The sequence below is a fragment of the Vitis vinifera genome, chromosome 9, assembly GCF_030704535.1.
Source record: "Vitis vinifera cultivar Pinot Noir 40024 chromosome 9, ASM3070453v1".
NCBI lineage: Eukaryota > Viridiplantae > Streptophyta > Magnoliopsida > Vitales > Vitaceae > Vitis > Vitis vinifera.
Window position 1 is genome coordinate 19,619,244 of NC_081813.1, and position 14,833 is coordinate 19,634,076.

Here is a 14,833-nt window from a genome sequence, read left to right on the forward strand (position 1 = left end):
AAAAGTTACTTTAATTTTTTTTAGAATTTGATATAGTAATAAATTTTAATTTCTTAATTAGTTTTAAAAAATTATTATCATTTTTATCTAAGTTTTTAAGAACTCTTGTACTCTATATCCAAGTTATTATTATTTTCTATTTTTAAAACCAATTGCAAAAATGTTTTTATCATTCATCATCACCTAATAAATAAGGAGGTGGTGATGGTTAAAAATGATAATTTAAAAGGATTAAAATAAATAAATAATAATGACACGTGTGAATGACAATGGGATGGGTCATCCAAAACCCGACTTAGTCCTATTTATATAAATTAATTCTCATTTTTGCCCTAATAAAATAAATAAATAGGATGGGTAAATGTAAGAATTTCTCACACCCATCCAAGCTTACCTAATTTTTTAGAAATGTTAATTATATTAAAAATAAATATATTTTATAAATAAATAAAATATTAAATTTTTATAACTTATTTTGTTGAAAAGTAACTTTTTATTATTTTATATATGTTAAAAATGAAAAATAAAAAACAATTTTTTTTTTTAAATTATATATATATATAACAAGGCACCGTAGGACATGCTAAACAATACCTGAACCCAACCCAAGTTAGTAAAAAAAAAAAAAAAAAAAAAAAATTCGAACTGCTATTATATTTTCTTAGAAGCTGAATTTTCATCAAGAAAGGGAAGTGTCAAAATGCAAATGTGAATTCTTTTGCTAATGGATGGATTAATAGTTGGACCCAAGTTGATCATATTGTATGGATGTGTGAAAGATAATATTATCGAGTCTAGGTTAATAGACAATTCCAGTTCAAAGCTTGATGTCGTAGACTAAGACTTTAGACTGCCTTTAGTTCTCGAAAAATACTAAGAAAAGAAAAACAATATTTTAAAAAAATAATTTTCTTATATTTAGCTTCATTATAAAATAAATAAATAAATAAATAAAATATAATTAAAATTAATAAAAAATTTATATATTTTAAAATTATTTCATAGAAAAAATAAATAAAATGAATTTGAAATAATATATAAAAATAATTTATTGATTTTAAATTTATTTTTTATTTTCCTTCATTTTTTATTTCCTTTTATTTTTTTCTCTCTATTTTCTTTCCCTTGCAATTTCCCTCAAATTTTTCAAGAACCAAACATAGCCTTATAGTTTTTTTTTTTTTTTTTTTAAAAAATATTTTTGAGTTGTTTGGTTTCCAAAATCTCTTGACACAAGAATTAAGAGTGCTTCTACTCAAAGTGTTTTTAATGGAAATAATTTGTCTAAAAGTATTTTTAACATAATAATTTTTAAGTATTTCTTTAAAAAACACTATTACTAATTTTTTAATACTATAAATGATTTTTTAAATCTATAAAAATGTTTTCTAAATTTTACCAAACACCTTGGCCTGTTTGATAATTGTTTTTGAAAATAATTCTAAAAAATATTTTTTTTTTGGGAATTTAAAATATTTTTAACTTATTTTTTTTTATATTTTTAAATATGTTTTAAAAATAATTTTTATGTCTAAAACTTTATTTTTATCATTATATATGTTTTTATAATTATTTTTTAAAACAGTTCTAAAAAAAAAAAGAAAATAACATAAAACAACTAAAAGATATTATCTAAAAATACCATATTTTCTATTCTTCATAACAGAAATTAGAAAACGGTTTTCTAATTGTCAAATATATTTTTTAGGTTTTTTGTTTTGAAAAATATAAAACTGTTTTTGAAAATAGTTGCTAAACATACCCCTTTTCGGGTATAATCCTACATAATCCAAATTTTCATTGTTCATCATTTGTTGAAGCCATATTCAAATTCTCGTTGATTGGGCTTAAGAGGATGCATGTAAATTGCTTTTGTGCATGCACACACGTTGGGGGCTTTTTACATTATTAATTTGTGCATAGTGTCCAATATTTATAGACCAGGTCTTTTTCTTTATTATATATAGTGTTTCCATATAAAGAAATTAAACTGGTTTGAAGCCATGGCTGAGTGCAGCGGTCCACGCAACATCAATCTGATCCACATCAATGGCCCCGACCTCATGGTGAGTCCAACCTTGTAGGAGATGAACAACACCACCTGCATGGCAAGCATGGAGGACTCCTCTTTCCATCGTATACTGCATCCATCAATACACCTTGGAAACGTCAACAATTGTTTTCTTTTTAATTTCGAAGCTTTACATATGCAATAGAAACATAAGACATTGTTTGATACCTGTTTTTGAAAACAATTCTAAAAAATAGTTTTTGAGAATAATTCTAAAAAGCAATTTTTTGATATTTTGTAAAACAAAAGTTTATTTGGAAACCTGAAATATTTTTAACTTGTTTTTAATATTTTTGAATATATTTAAAAATAATTTTTATATTTAATGTATTTATTTTTAATCATCCTACATGTTTCTATAATTATTTTTTACTTTTTAAATACTTAATAGAATAAAATATTAAAAAACCAAATAATTTAATACTTAACACTATTAAATACTATTTAATTTAAATTTTATTTAGAATTAAGATAAAAAAATAAACATCACCTCACTCAAGTTTTCCTTTTTATTTTTATTTATTTTTAATGTTAGTAGCTTAATTAATTCAACATATCGAGTATTTAGAATAAACAACGCTATTTATCTACATTGATATTAAAACATATTAAAATATATAATAAAATGATAATTTATTAAAAAAAAAATTTAAATAATAAAATTTTATTCCACTTTTTGATATATGACATATTTTTTAATAATTAAATATTTTAATTTTACTCTTTAATAAAATATAAAACATTAATATGTTAATATTAAAGATAAAATATAATAGATTTTTAAAATATTTATATATAATTTAGCTTCTTATAGTAATATATAAATTACATATTTACTATCAAACTGACATCACGATTTAATCATAGTTTAATTATCGGTCTAACTAATAAATCATTATTTGATAACTTTTTCAATTCCATAATGAATAAAAAAAAAATTGCTTTTGGATTGATTAGTGCTTGGATTAAGAAAAAAAGAAAAAGAAAAAGAAAAAGTGTTTTGAAAGTGTTTTAACACTTCCAAATATTAAAAAAAATACTTCTAACCCTCAACTACCAAATGTCTAGGAAAATCCTATCTGGAAGTGTTCCTTCAAAGAAAAGGTAGTCTTTCAATGCAAAACATGTGTTCTTGCATGAATGTAAAAGGAGAAGCAAAACATACCTCACAATATCCCAGGCCTTCAACATCTTCTGGAAGTCTCATGGCTGCAAGCTTGCCGTAAGTGCAGTCTCTTCTAAAACCCAAGATTGGTGGCACAACAAATTGATGGAAATGTGTCCCTGGAGGAGCCCAACTTTGCTCGCTTGGGGTGCACCATTTGCCAATGATCCATGTCTACCCGTCACACACCACAAGTTACAGATATGGTCAATACATAGAATAGTCCTTTCTTCCTTCATATAAAAGCTAACATAAAGTTTCCCTAGTAGGATCAAACTGTATTAATTCATTGCCCAATACCTTACAATATTGTGCTGCTTGATATTTTGTCACTTGAACTAGAAATTGCTGGCAATCGATTGGAGCCTCCCTTTGGATACTTTCGAATCTCTCCGAGGATTGAGTTAGCATCTGCGTTTCATTCGACAATTAGAATGAGATAACAAATAGAACAACTAATGGAGATGCTCACAAAATCACCATCTTCTTAATTTGTTCTGTCCTTGTATACTGATCATCATGATATTCTTATGCCTCATGTCATCACTATTATTAAGCGCTAACCAAATCACGTACACACATAAACAGAAAATAAAGAAAAGACAAAAATTTTAACATGATTTGGTAATTAATATAATCCCTACATCCACGAAATGCACCAATACTCGATAATCCATTAATAACAAAGAATGAGAAAAGTTAAAATGGTGAATACTCGAAAAACACCTCTCAATTATGGTTACACTCGCTAAATAAAAAATCTTAAATATATAATAGGGGCAAATTCGTCAATCATCATATAAAAAAAAAAAATCTTTAAGGGGCGCACTGCCTCTTTCAACCCACATGAGCTGATCAAACAACTTGATCCCTGCAAGCCAACCAAGCAACTCGACCCCCGACATTCCAAGCAAAGTGCAATAAAACTAATTAAGACTTCACAATCCAATATTAAGTACATTAACATATGGCTAGCCATATAATGACTCACCACCCATAGAGTCATCTTGTACAAATATGTAGAAAATCAAAGTTGTTTTTATGTATTGCATTTTTTTTCAATAATTCTAGTAGGTTACCTAGAAATTTGAGTGTAAATTTATGGAAGATCATAAGAGAGTGTTTTGCTCTAGTTTAAGAACACTTGATTTCCTTGACAAAAGGTTTTATGATTGATGATTACAATGATAATTATACAACAAAGCTTTGTTACACACTAGTTTTTATTTGGCTTGTCCGTCATTGAAAACCCAAAAATTTTCCATAGTCCGCTAGTAATTTTCTAGTTGACCCTTTGTCCAACATAGTCAGAATCTTCTGCAAAGTAATTTGAAAGAACTATGAAGTGGCTCTTACCAGTACAAAAATCTTTTTGCGACAAAGGTAGAGGGAAATGGCCCTTCCTAATTTAGATGTAGCGCCGGTCAAGAAGACTTGGGTTGCATTTTGCGGGATCTCTTTGAGTATCACAGCAGCAGTCAAGGTGTTTCCATGGACAACTCTGACTCGAAGGTTGGGATGCTTGTTAACATATAGTGTTCCACCTCCATTTAGAGATTCATTCTGCAAAATATATACATACATTAATTATAGAATCGCTTGTTTAAATGCTAGAAAGCTACTAACTTGACCTAAATGAAGTAGCTAGTCAGATAATGAGAGTCTAATAATGAGCCAAGCCAACTTCACCCGTATATCTGTTATGAAATGATAGTCGTAGCAATAATTTGAAAATAGAAAGAAAATAGAGCAATAAATAAAACAATGGGAAAAAGTACTTATGTGGTAAAACCTCTTAATTATAAGGGAAACCTCTACGAGGAAAGATTGAAAAAATATCTACTATGAAAACAAAACTACAACCTTAAAGAGAACATAAAAACTTATAAAAAGATGAAAATCTTTTGATTTTTTGAATGAATAATATATGGGGTGGAGGCATCCATTTGTAGCACAAGGAAGCTCTCCCCTTTTTGTCTTCTTCGGATATGGGATGACTTCAATCTTAACGATATCATATAGGCTTCTTTGAAGAAACATTCATTCAATTAGAGATATATAATTGTGTATTTAGAGGCTCAACAAAATATAAGGTACAAAATAATATGTGAACAATGTATATTAAATTAAATTGAACTAAAGTCTTAAGACCAACCTCATGAAAACTAGGGTTAGAAAATTGTTTAGCATATGTCAAGCCAACTTTGGTTAAAGTCTTAACATCATCCTCATGATGGGCTTTTTGAAGTAACATAAACTAAATCTTTGATACAATTTTAAGTTATCAATTTGACTAAAAATCTAAATAAGATATTAGATATGGAGCCATCAATATATCAAAGAAACCTAAACTAGAACCCTAGCTACCGTATGTAATTTTCACGCATGTTGTTCATACGTGTTTGTTTAGGGCTACAAAAAAAGTTTCCTAGCCACTACAATTCTCTCCAGAAATGATTCTTTGTGACGGTTAATTGAAAATATCAACTTAGGTTCATTAGATTATGCAATAATGATAAGAAATTATACTTTCAAGATAAACATTTAAAACTTCATTTTCTCTCATATGTTCTCAAAAATTGAGGGAAAAAAGAAAAGGATGGGGATATTATTTTTCCCTTTATCACCATTTTTTGGAATTATTACTCATAAAATCATCATTACCATTATGTAGAAACATGATGTCCCACATCAGGTAGAGGAGAAAGTTGATGACACTATGTAAGTATGGACTCTTCCTAACCTTATAAACATGTTTTAAAACTATGAAGACCCTTTTAGATTTAAATAAGACAATATCTACACAGTTGAGAATGGGTTCTTAGAAGAAAGGTATTGTACTATTGCATCATTATATTAAAGATATTGATATTATGTCAACATTCTTATTATGTATTTCATATACATAATAAAGAAAGTTTGATGTTAAACTTTTTTCCCTTGTAGTTTCTAGAATTTAAGGATATATTTGGTTTTTGAAGAGTTCAAGAGAAAGTGCGACGGAAAAAAAATTATATGAGGAAAAATAGAAAGAAAAAAAATGAAGAAAAATAAAATATAGATTTAAAGTCAATAAAATATATTTATACCATCCTTCAATTTCATTTCACTTAACTCTTCTATATAAAGATTAAATAAATTTTAAATATATAAGTTTTTTATTAATTTTAACTATATTTAACTTTCCTTAATATTTTTCATAATAAAATTAGACATGAGAAAATAATATTTTTTTTTACATTTATTTATTTTCTTAATACTTTTCAAAAACAAAGAAAAGAAAAATGAAGAGAAAAGGGAGAAAAGAAAAATGAACCTTGTTTAATGCAGCGAGACTAATGACCTTGACACCCATTCTATCAGCCTCAAGGATGGCTTCTTCAATCACTTTATTTATGCCTTCCCTAGCAAATGGTAGGAAATACTGCCGTGGACAAACAAAAAGAAGAAAATTAAGGCATAAATAAGTAGGCGCCAATGACTATATTCTAAACAGGAAAAAGAAATTCAAGAGAGAAGATATGTAACAAAGAAAGTAGTTAGTGAAATCTGCCTGACAAATACAGGGAGAGGGAAACAAATCAAATGTATATTCACCAACCTGGAAACCATATCTAGGAACCATCCATGTTTGATGCAATCTCCCTCTCAGATTGTAGGATGCAGCCACAAAGGTTTTGTACACTACCCATGAAAAGTTCATCAAAACGAACAAGAAAGGCCACATTGGAAGCAAGAATAATTTGAAGGAGTATTTGAGTGAGCTCAATGACCGGAAAAAGAATGGGGAGTGCGAGGTTGCCATAACGTCCACAAGATGGGCGAGGAATACAAAGTCAGCTATTCTTTCATTTTTACCTGCAAATTATAAGAATACGAGTATAACTCCACTCTCCTTTCTATTAAACTACCAATTTTCCTAAAAGTTTAAACTTATAACTTATACAGTGTTTTTTTAACACTCCCCCCTCATGTGTAGTCTGATACCCACACGTGGAGAGATACACAGAGTTGCAGGCAGACAACTCAAATATATGGCCTCCTCCATATGGAACTCTGATGCCATGTGAAATTATTAATAATTTCCTGGAAGTTTAAATTTACAGAATTTGGATTTGCAATATATATCATGTTTCTTTAACACTTTCAAGGTCATGCATTAAAATAATTCTTAGTTAAAATCTCTCAAAATAAAACCAAAAATACCTAGGTTTTACTTTTGGGAAGCCGACTATACAAATCAATTTTTTTTTTCAAAAAAAAATACTATTTTGTGTTCTTAGAGAAAAATATTGAAATTTCATTAGGTTATATTTGATTCTTAGAAAATATTAAGGAAAGAAATAAAAATACTGAGAAAAATTATTTTCTTATATTTGATAGTCCTATGAAAAATTTCAAAGAAAATAAAATCTAATTAAAATTAGTTAAAAACTTATACATTTTCAAATTATTTAATCTTTATATTGATGTATTACAATAAATAAATTGAGTTTGAAGTTGCAAATAAAAATAATTTGTTGGTTTTAACTCCATTTTTTATTTTTCTTTACTTTTCCTTTCCTTTTCCTTTTTATTTTATTTTCTTTACATTTTTCCTCAAATTTTCTGAGAACCAAACATAACTTTAATAAAAATACATAAAATTTTTCTTATGGCCTTCACCGAGGGTCAAGATAAAGATGACCATGAAGAAGAGATGCATGATGAGTAGAAACTGATCACCCCACATGTACCTGAACTTGTTCTTTTATGAAGATCCCAGGATTTGGTGTTGATTGTTTTCCAAATTGAATCATAAAGGGGCATAAAGAGGCAGAAATTGGTGTTCATCTCTGTGTGGTGTAGGCAGTGGTATCTGCATATCAAACCAGAAATTGACTGCTGAATATTTTCTTATTATTGTATAATATTATAAATTCAACATAATTTTTCTTTTCTCTTGAGAGAATGTCACATTTTGTGATATTTTGAGGTGACCAAAAGGCCATGCATCTAGCACTAAAGAGAGAGACTTACGTGGGAGTGTAGAGAAAATACTTAAGGAATGGAAAGATCTGAAAGAGAGCATGAGGAATGATTTCAACATTGCTATGCCCCATACATCTTAGGAAATCAAACACCAAAATGTAGCCATATATCAAACTAATTGACCCATATCCAAATAGCCATGTCCCAACCGTTGGAATTCCTATAATCACACCCATCATTAAATGCTCCAAAAAGGTTGCTAGCCCTGCTGCACCAATCAAAACATAGAAAACAACGGTTGAAATTATTACATGATACATGTATATATTGATCCATCCTCAATTATATAGATATTGTCAATTTTATGCATCAGGGGCCCACAACTTTAAAACATGTTTTCATTATTAAGAAATAGCGCTTGAAACTTTTTTGTCCATCCAATGTAAGATATCAAAATTACCCATAATGTGGACATAATGTTCTCATTGTATCCACAAGATTTTGAGGTCAAACAAACGTCCTTTGCGGGGTTAAATGAATTCCCACACTAGGATCGAGATCGACTCTAATAACATTGGTAAAGATTCAAAGTAGATAATATCTATATAAATAAGAGTAGATCATTACGGTATATGATGAAATTATCTCAAAAAAACTAACATTCATGTTTAATATATTATTCAAAGTATTTTAACAAAACTTTTATCAGTTAGCTCACAATAGTTTTTTCTACATCCAATAATGAACACCTTTTCACATCAATTAATTTTAGAAAAATAATATGAATTTTTTTTTTATTAATGATTTAAAAACAAATGAATTTATGATTTCCAATATAAACAAATTACAACATATTACAAAGTGATTTTTTTGGAATGTATTTAATTACCTGTAAAAGGTTGTGTCACAATAGAGGCATGGTGAAGTGAATGATAATGGGAAAAGAAGTATTGGGTATGCAACAATCTATGGAACCAATAATAAAGGGGCTCTGAAATTCCCATATGGAGCACCATGCAACATATAATTCCCTTTGTGTTCCATAAAGGAAGATTGGTAAGGAATGGGAAGCTGAGCAAGACCATGCCAGCCACGAAAGCTTGGAGAATTATGAAGTTATCCCTGTGAAAAAAGTCATATTAATTCAAGAACACTTGCAAATCATAATTGAATCATTCGTAAACGATGACTTAGGTTATGTTTGGTTCTCGAATAGTACCAGAAAAAGAAAAAAATGCTTTGAAAAATGATTTTATCATATGTGGTTTTACTATGAAAAATGCAAAAAATAAAAATAAAAATCAAGTATAATTACAATTATTAAAAAATTTATATATTTTTAAATTATTTTATCTTTATATAGAATATTTAAATATGTGAAAAAAAATATTAAGTAATTTACATATTTTTTATTTTCCTCCTACTTTTCCTCTCTATATTTTTTCTTGTATTTTCTCTCAAACTTTTGGAAAACCAAACATAACCTTAAAGTTAATATAAAAATTAAATTAATTACCAATGCCATTCACGATCGATTTGTTTGAAATTGATTCCTTGTCGAAGAATCCAGCGGTTTCGAGTAATGAAGAGCATGTTACAGTAAGAGTACCATAACTGATGAACAAGGCCCCTAAGGGCACATAGGAGGAGAATATGTAGGCACCAACTAGGGTTTTGGGTCTTCTCCCAAATCATTGAATAGATGAGTCTTGCAAGAAATGGTCCATATAATAAATACTGTTCCATGCAGATACATGAAAAAGGTGGTAAGAACATGTTATAAGCAACACTGGGAGAGTAGGAGTCTTTAGTTACTATAAATAAGCCAAAACACTTCTACAAAGTTCATTTCATTTAGATACTACGTAGTAGGCCAAAATTTTCAACCAGCTTCATCAGTTTCTTTTCTTTTGTACTTTATAAAGTATGCAAATATTTTTAATTAATTTTGTAAGAAAATAAAAGTACATAAACACTTTTATTTATTTAGAAAAAAAAAAAGTAACATAATATGCTACTAAATTTTTAAATTATGTTCGATTCTTGAAAAGTATTTAAAAAAAAATACTAAGAAAATTATTTTCTTATATTTGGTTGTATCATGAAAAATACGAAAGAAAATCAAATATAACTAAAATAAGTTAAAAACTTATACATTTTCAAATTATTTAATCATTATATCAAATAGCTCAAACAAGTAAAATGAATTTAAAATAGTAAATAAAAATAATTTATTGACTTTAACCGTATTTTTTTATTTTCTTTCACATTTTATTTTTTTCTATTTTCTTTCTACATTCTCCCTCAAACTTTTCAGAACCAAATATTGTGTCAGAGAAACAATCTAGAGAAGTATACAAAAAGCCAATACATTTTCAATAAAATTAACAAGAAAGAGAATATTATTACATACCTTGTAAGAACCCAAATTCTCCCAAGGCCAAGCAGATAATGGGGCATGATCCATGGTTTGCCTTGATAGAGTTTCTTTTTCTTAATTTGCAACTAAGTACAAGCTCCCCACTACTTATAAATATCTTAGAAACCAAATCACAATGAATTTAATTTCCTATCAACCCCAATTTCTACCCATTAACATACTGAGTTTTCCTCGATCTGCCCAACTGGGCCCGAACCAAAGATGTTTTTGTGATTGCAGAGTCGGTGGTAGATGAATATTAATGTGGTGGGTTGCAGTTGAGAGGAGAGGATTAATGATTTTGGTTATGGGTAGGCCTTTCACTTTCATGGCTTGGTTCCATATGCGCATAGAAAAGTCACAATTTGTATATGGGTAGTGCAAGGCTAGGTTTAATTGGTAGATGAATTGTGATGGACGTGGTGGTTGAGAAGGGAGGATTAATGGCTCTGTGTCTTTTATAGACCTTTCACTTCCATGACTTGGTTCCGTAAAGAAATGCCACAATTTGTATGGATTGGCCTTTCACTTTCATACTTTTTTCCGAATAGAAATGTCACAATTTGGATGTGGATAGTGCAAGGCAAGGTACGCCATAATATTGCATATCGATGTCATTGTGAGATTCATAGAATCATAGAGAAAAAGAAAAGGAATAGGGTTTTTTTATTGTAACTGCTTGAAAAACCATTATAGAACACAAATAACATTTAAATAAGCTTACCATCAAAGGAAATAAAAGACTAAGATCCAATTTAGCATTAGGTATATGGAAGCTTTGATACTACTTGTTGGTTAGCAAAAACGTCAATATAAACACATTAAATGAAGAACATAAAAATTAACACAAATCACACAAAAGAAATACGTACAAGGTTTTGACATGGTTCAATCAATTATGTCTATTTCTATAAATAAAAGATAACATTTTATTATATAATAGAGAATATTACAAATAACAAAAATAGATACAATTATCGAGTGTCTTTGTATCTTCATCCATGAGCCATTTTGCTCCACTAGATGTCTCTTACTATTCCTCACATTTACACCCTAGTGAGCCATTTTGCTCCACCAACTCTCTCTCTCGCTCTTCCTTACATCTCTATCTCATCTCTCTCCCTTTCTCATAACTTTTTCCCCTTAGAGTCTAGAATATTTATAAAGATATTCTCACTAGCTTTTCTTATTCCATAAGAAATCTCTCTTCCTCATATCCCTATCTCATCTTCTTCATAACTTTTTCTCCTCATGGTTTAGTATATTTATAAAGATATTTCCACTAGTTTTCCTTATCTATAAGAGATCTAACTACAATCACATATAAAGTTAGGAAACATTCTATGTAATATTCCTTTTACAAAAAGAAGTATATTTTAAATAGGAATTTGAGATACTTTCCCAGCATTTAGTAACTATTTTCAAAAATAATTTTGAAAAATGATTTTTGAGAATAGTCTTTAAAACTGCTCTTTGATATTTGTAAAACAAAAGTCTATTTATAACCTAAAATATTCTTAACATGTTTTTTATGTTTCAAATATGTTTTAAAAATAACTTTTATATTTAATACTTTATTTTTGTCATTTCCTATATTTGTATAATTATTTTTATGCAATCCTCAAAAAACAAGTTAAAGCAATAAAAAACAATTAAAAGATGTTTTTTGATAACACCTTATTTTCTATTTTTAAACTATTTTCTTTATTATTATTATTTTTTCTATTAAACATATTTTCATTTTTTTAATTCTAGAGAATAAAAAATTATTCTTAAAAAAAAATTATCAAAAAGGGCTTAATTTACCGTGACTCCTAAAAGAATAATAATTCATATAACTCTAACTATAGCATATTGATGGTCTTTGGTATGATAATTATCATGTTTTTGGAAGATTGACAATTTTCGCTTATTGGGGCCTAGGGAAATATCACGAAAATTCATCAATTTTGTAATTAATTTGTGAAATGTCGATGACCTTGTCAACCACTTCTCCTTTTGAAAATTTAATACAATGGGATCATGGGCTTGAAGCCTAACCCAACCTAGGTTTACCATGTGAATTGGAATTAGGCATAGGTTATAAAATACTCATTTGCTTCTCATGGTTTTCTGATGTAGGATGTCATTTTCATATGACCAAGTCTCACTGTGGAATAATAAAAATTTTAGCCACTTGTTGATTCTCACGTGTCATAAAAAAAAATTCAGTATAGAATATGTAACAAATGAAAATTTTCTCGTGGCAATAATTCTATCAAATCAAATTATAAGATATGTTACACAGCCTGCAAACCAGAGAAAGACAAGTTATCTTCAAATTAAATGAAGAAATAAAGAATTTTAGTAATTAAAATATAATTATAAAAATAAATAAAAATGATAATTTGATAAGTGAAAAAATAAGTGCATTATTAAAAATAAATTAAGAAGTATTTAACTGTGATTTTCAAGTTTCCTCAAGAATCAAGGGATTATATCCTAGTTGATTGCACTTGGAACTCCATAGCAAAATGGAGTAGTAGAAAGAAGAAACCAAATATTGATAGACATGGTGAGATCTATAATGAGTTTTTCATCGCTTCATATATCCATTTGGGGATATGCCTTGAGTACAATGACTTTCCTTCTCAACCTAGCACCTTCCAAGTTAGTATCTTTAAATTCCCTGGAGATGTGGAAAGGTATAAAGTTAGAGTTAGAATCTAACGAAGTTTGCGATTTTGTAGAAGCACCTAAAGGTATAAAGCCCATAAGTTGCAAATGAATCTATAAGAAGAAAGGGGTAGATGGAAAGATTGAGACATATAAGGTTAGGCTTGTAGCTATAAAGAGATCTTCTCGTTGGTAGTTATGCTCAAATCCATCAAAATACTCCTATATATTATGACACATCTCAATTATAAGATGTGGCAAATAGATGTCAATACAAAGTTCTTGAATGGTGATCTTGAAGAGTTCATTTATATAATGCAACCAAATGGATTTATAGCAAAGGGCCAAAAACACCTTATGTGCAAGCTGCATAAATCCATTTATGGTTTAAATCAAGCAACTCACTCGTGGAATAGGTGCTTTGATCAAGCTATCAAGACTCTTGATTTTGATCAAAACAAATATCAACCTTGTGTGTACAAGAAGACGTAGGGAAGTATGGTGGTCTTTTTGATCTTGTATGTTAATGACATTCTACTCATTGGGAATGATATAGGGTTATTTTCATCAATCAAGATCTAGTTATCTACTTAATTATAGATGAAAGATCTAGATGAGGTACAATATATTCTTGGGATTAAGGCCTTTCAAGACCGTAAGAATATGAGATTGTGTTATCTCAAACCACCTATATTAACAAGCTTTGGTTTAGTATGTGATAAGATAATTAAGAAGAAAGATTGCATAAAGACAATTCTCTATGCCTCAAGAATGGGTAGCCTTATATATGTGATGTTATGTACTAGATTAGATATTTGCTTTATGGTAGTCCAATTCGAGCATAAAGCATTGGACAACTTTCAAGTATATACTCAAGTATCTTCAGAGAATGAAAGATTATATATTGGTGTATCTTTATGATGAGCTATTACCCTTTGGGTATGTGGATTCGGATTTTCAGTCTAATAGAGACTCTCGCAAGTCTACCTCTGGGTTTTTGTTTACTCTAGGTGGTAAGGTTGTTAGTTGGAGAAGTGTGAAGCAATCTTGTATTACTGAATCAATTATAAATGCTAAGTATGTTGTTGCTTCTAAAGCACTAAAGGAAGTCATTTGGCTTTAGAAGTTCTTGATAGGACTTGGGATAGTTCCCTTGCTTGTATTGCCCTTAATATTGTTTTGTGATAACAGTGGGGCGGTGGCATAGTCAAAAGAACTAAGAAACCACCAAAAGGTTAAACTCATAAAGAGGAAGTATCACTTGATACATGAAATAGTAATGAGAAGATATGTGACTATGGATAAGATAACTTCTGCGGAGAACTTGGTGAATCCCTTCACAAAGAGATTATCTACTCGATCTTTAATGGTCATAGGGATAACTTAGGTGTTAGATGTGTTTCCAACATACTTTGGGGTTAGTGGAGGTTGTTCGGATAGAGCCCTAAAAAGCATGACATGATGTAACAGTTTTAAATTCATTAATGAATTTATTTATTTACATTTCTAGTTTCCTTTAATATCCTATTTGCATTAATTAGTTAACTGAGCA

The 14,833-nt window shown here is 28.9% G+C and overlaps 1 protein-coding gene across 2 annotated transcripts; it reads right to left on the minus strand.

Moving 5' to 3' along the window:
• Positions 1-1,853: 1,853 nt before the first annotated feature.
• On the minus strand, positions 1,854-11,199 carry LOC100244938 (very-long-chain aldehyde decarbonylase CER3). 2 transcript variants are annotated; one of them, XM_059739728.1, is made up of 11 exons: positions 10,621-11,199; positions 9,724-9,944; positions 9,097-9,329; positions 8,256-8,472; positions 7,973-8,094; positions 6,838-7,094; positions 6,553-6,660; positions 4,593-4,799; positions 3,537-3,647; positions 3,237-3,410; positions 1,854-2,141 (listed from the first exon to the last, which is right to left on the minus strand). In XM_059739728.1, the coding sequence occupies exons 1-11, from the start codon at positions 10,672-10,674 to the stop codon at positions 1,986-1,988; spliced, it is 1,860 nt and encodes a 619-aa protein (XP_059595711.1). In that variant the 5' UTR covers positions 10,675-11,199; the 3' UTR covers positions 1,854-1,985. The 2 variants fall into 2 exon arrangements, with proteins under 2 accessions (XP_059595711.1, XP_002270075.1); XM_002270039.4 differs by having other exon boundaries at positions 8,256-8,475; positions 10,621-11,198.
• Positions 11,200-14,833: the final 3,634 nt, after the last annotated feature.

Excerpts from the sequence above, each read along its gene's own strand:
- LOC100244938 (XM_002270039.4), bottom strand. The coding sequence starts at position 10,674 with ATGGATCATGCCCCATTATCTGCTTGGCCTTGGGAGAATTTGGGTTCT. Across the intron at positions 7,095-7,972 it reads TCATAAAAGAACAAGTTCAG|GTAAAAATGAAAGAATAGCT; the intron begins GTACATGTGGGG and ends TATAATTTGCAG. Across the intron at positions 4,800-6,552 it reads GTCTCGCTGCATTAAACAAG|AATGAATCTCTAAATGGAGG; the intron begins GTTCATTTTTCT and ends TATATTTTGCAG.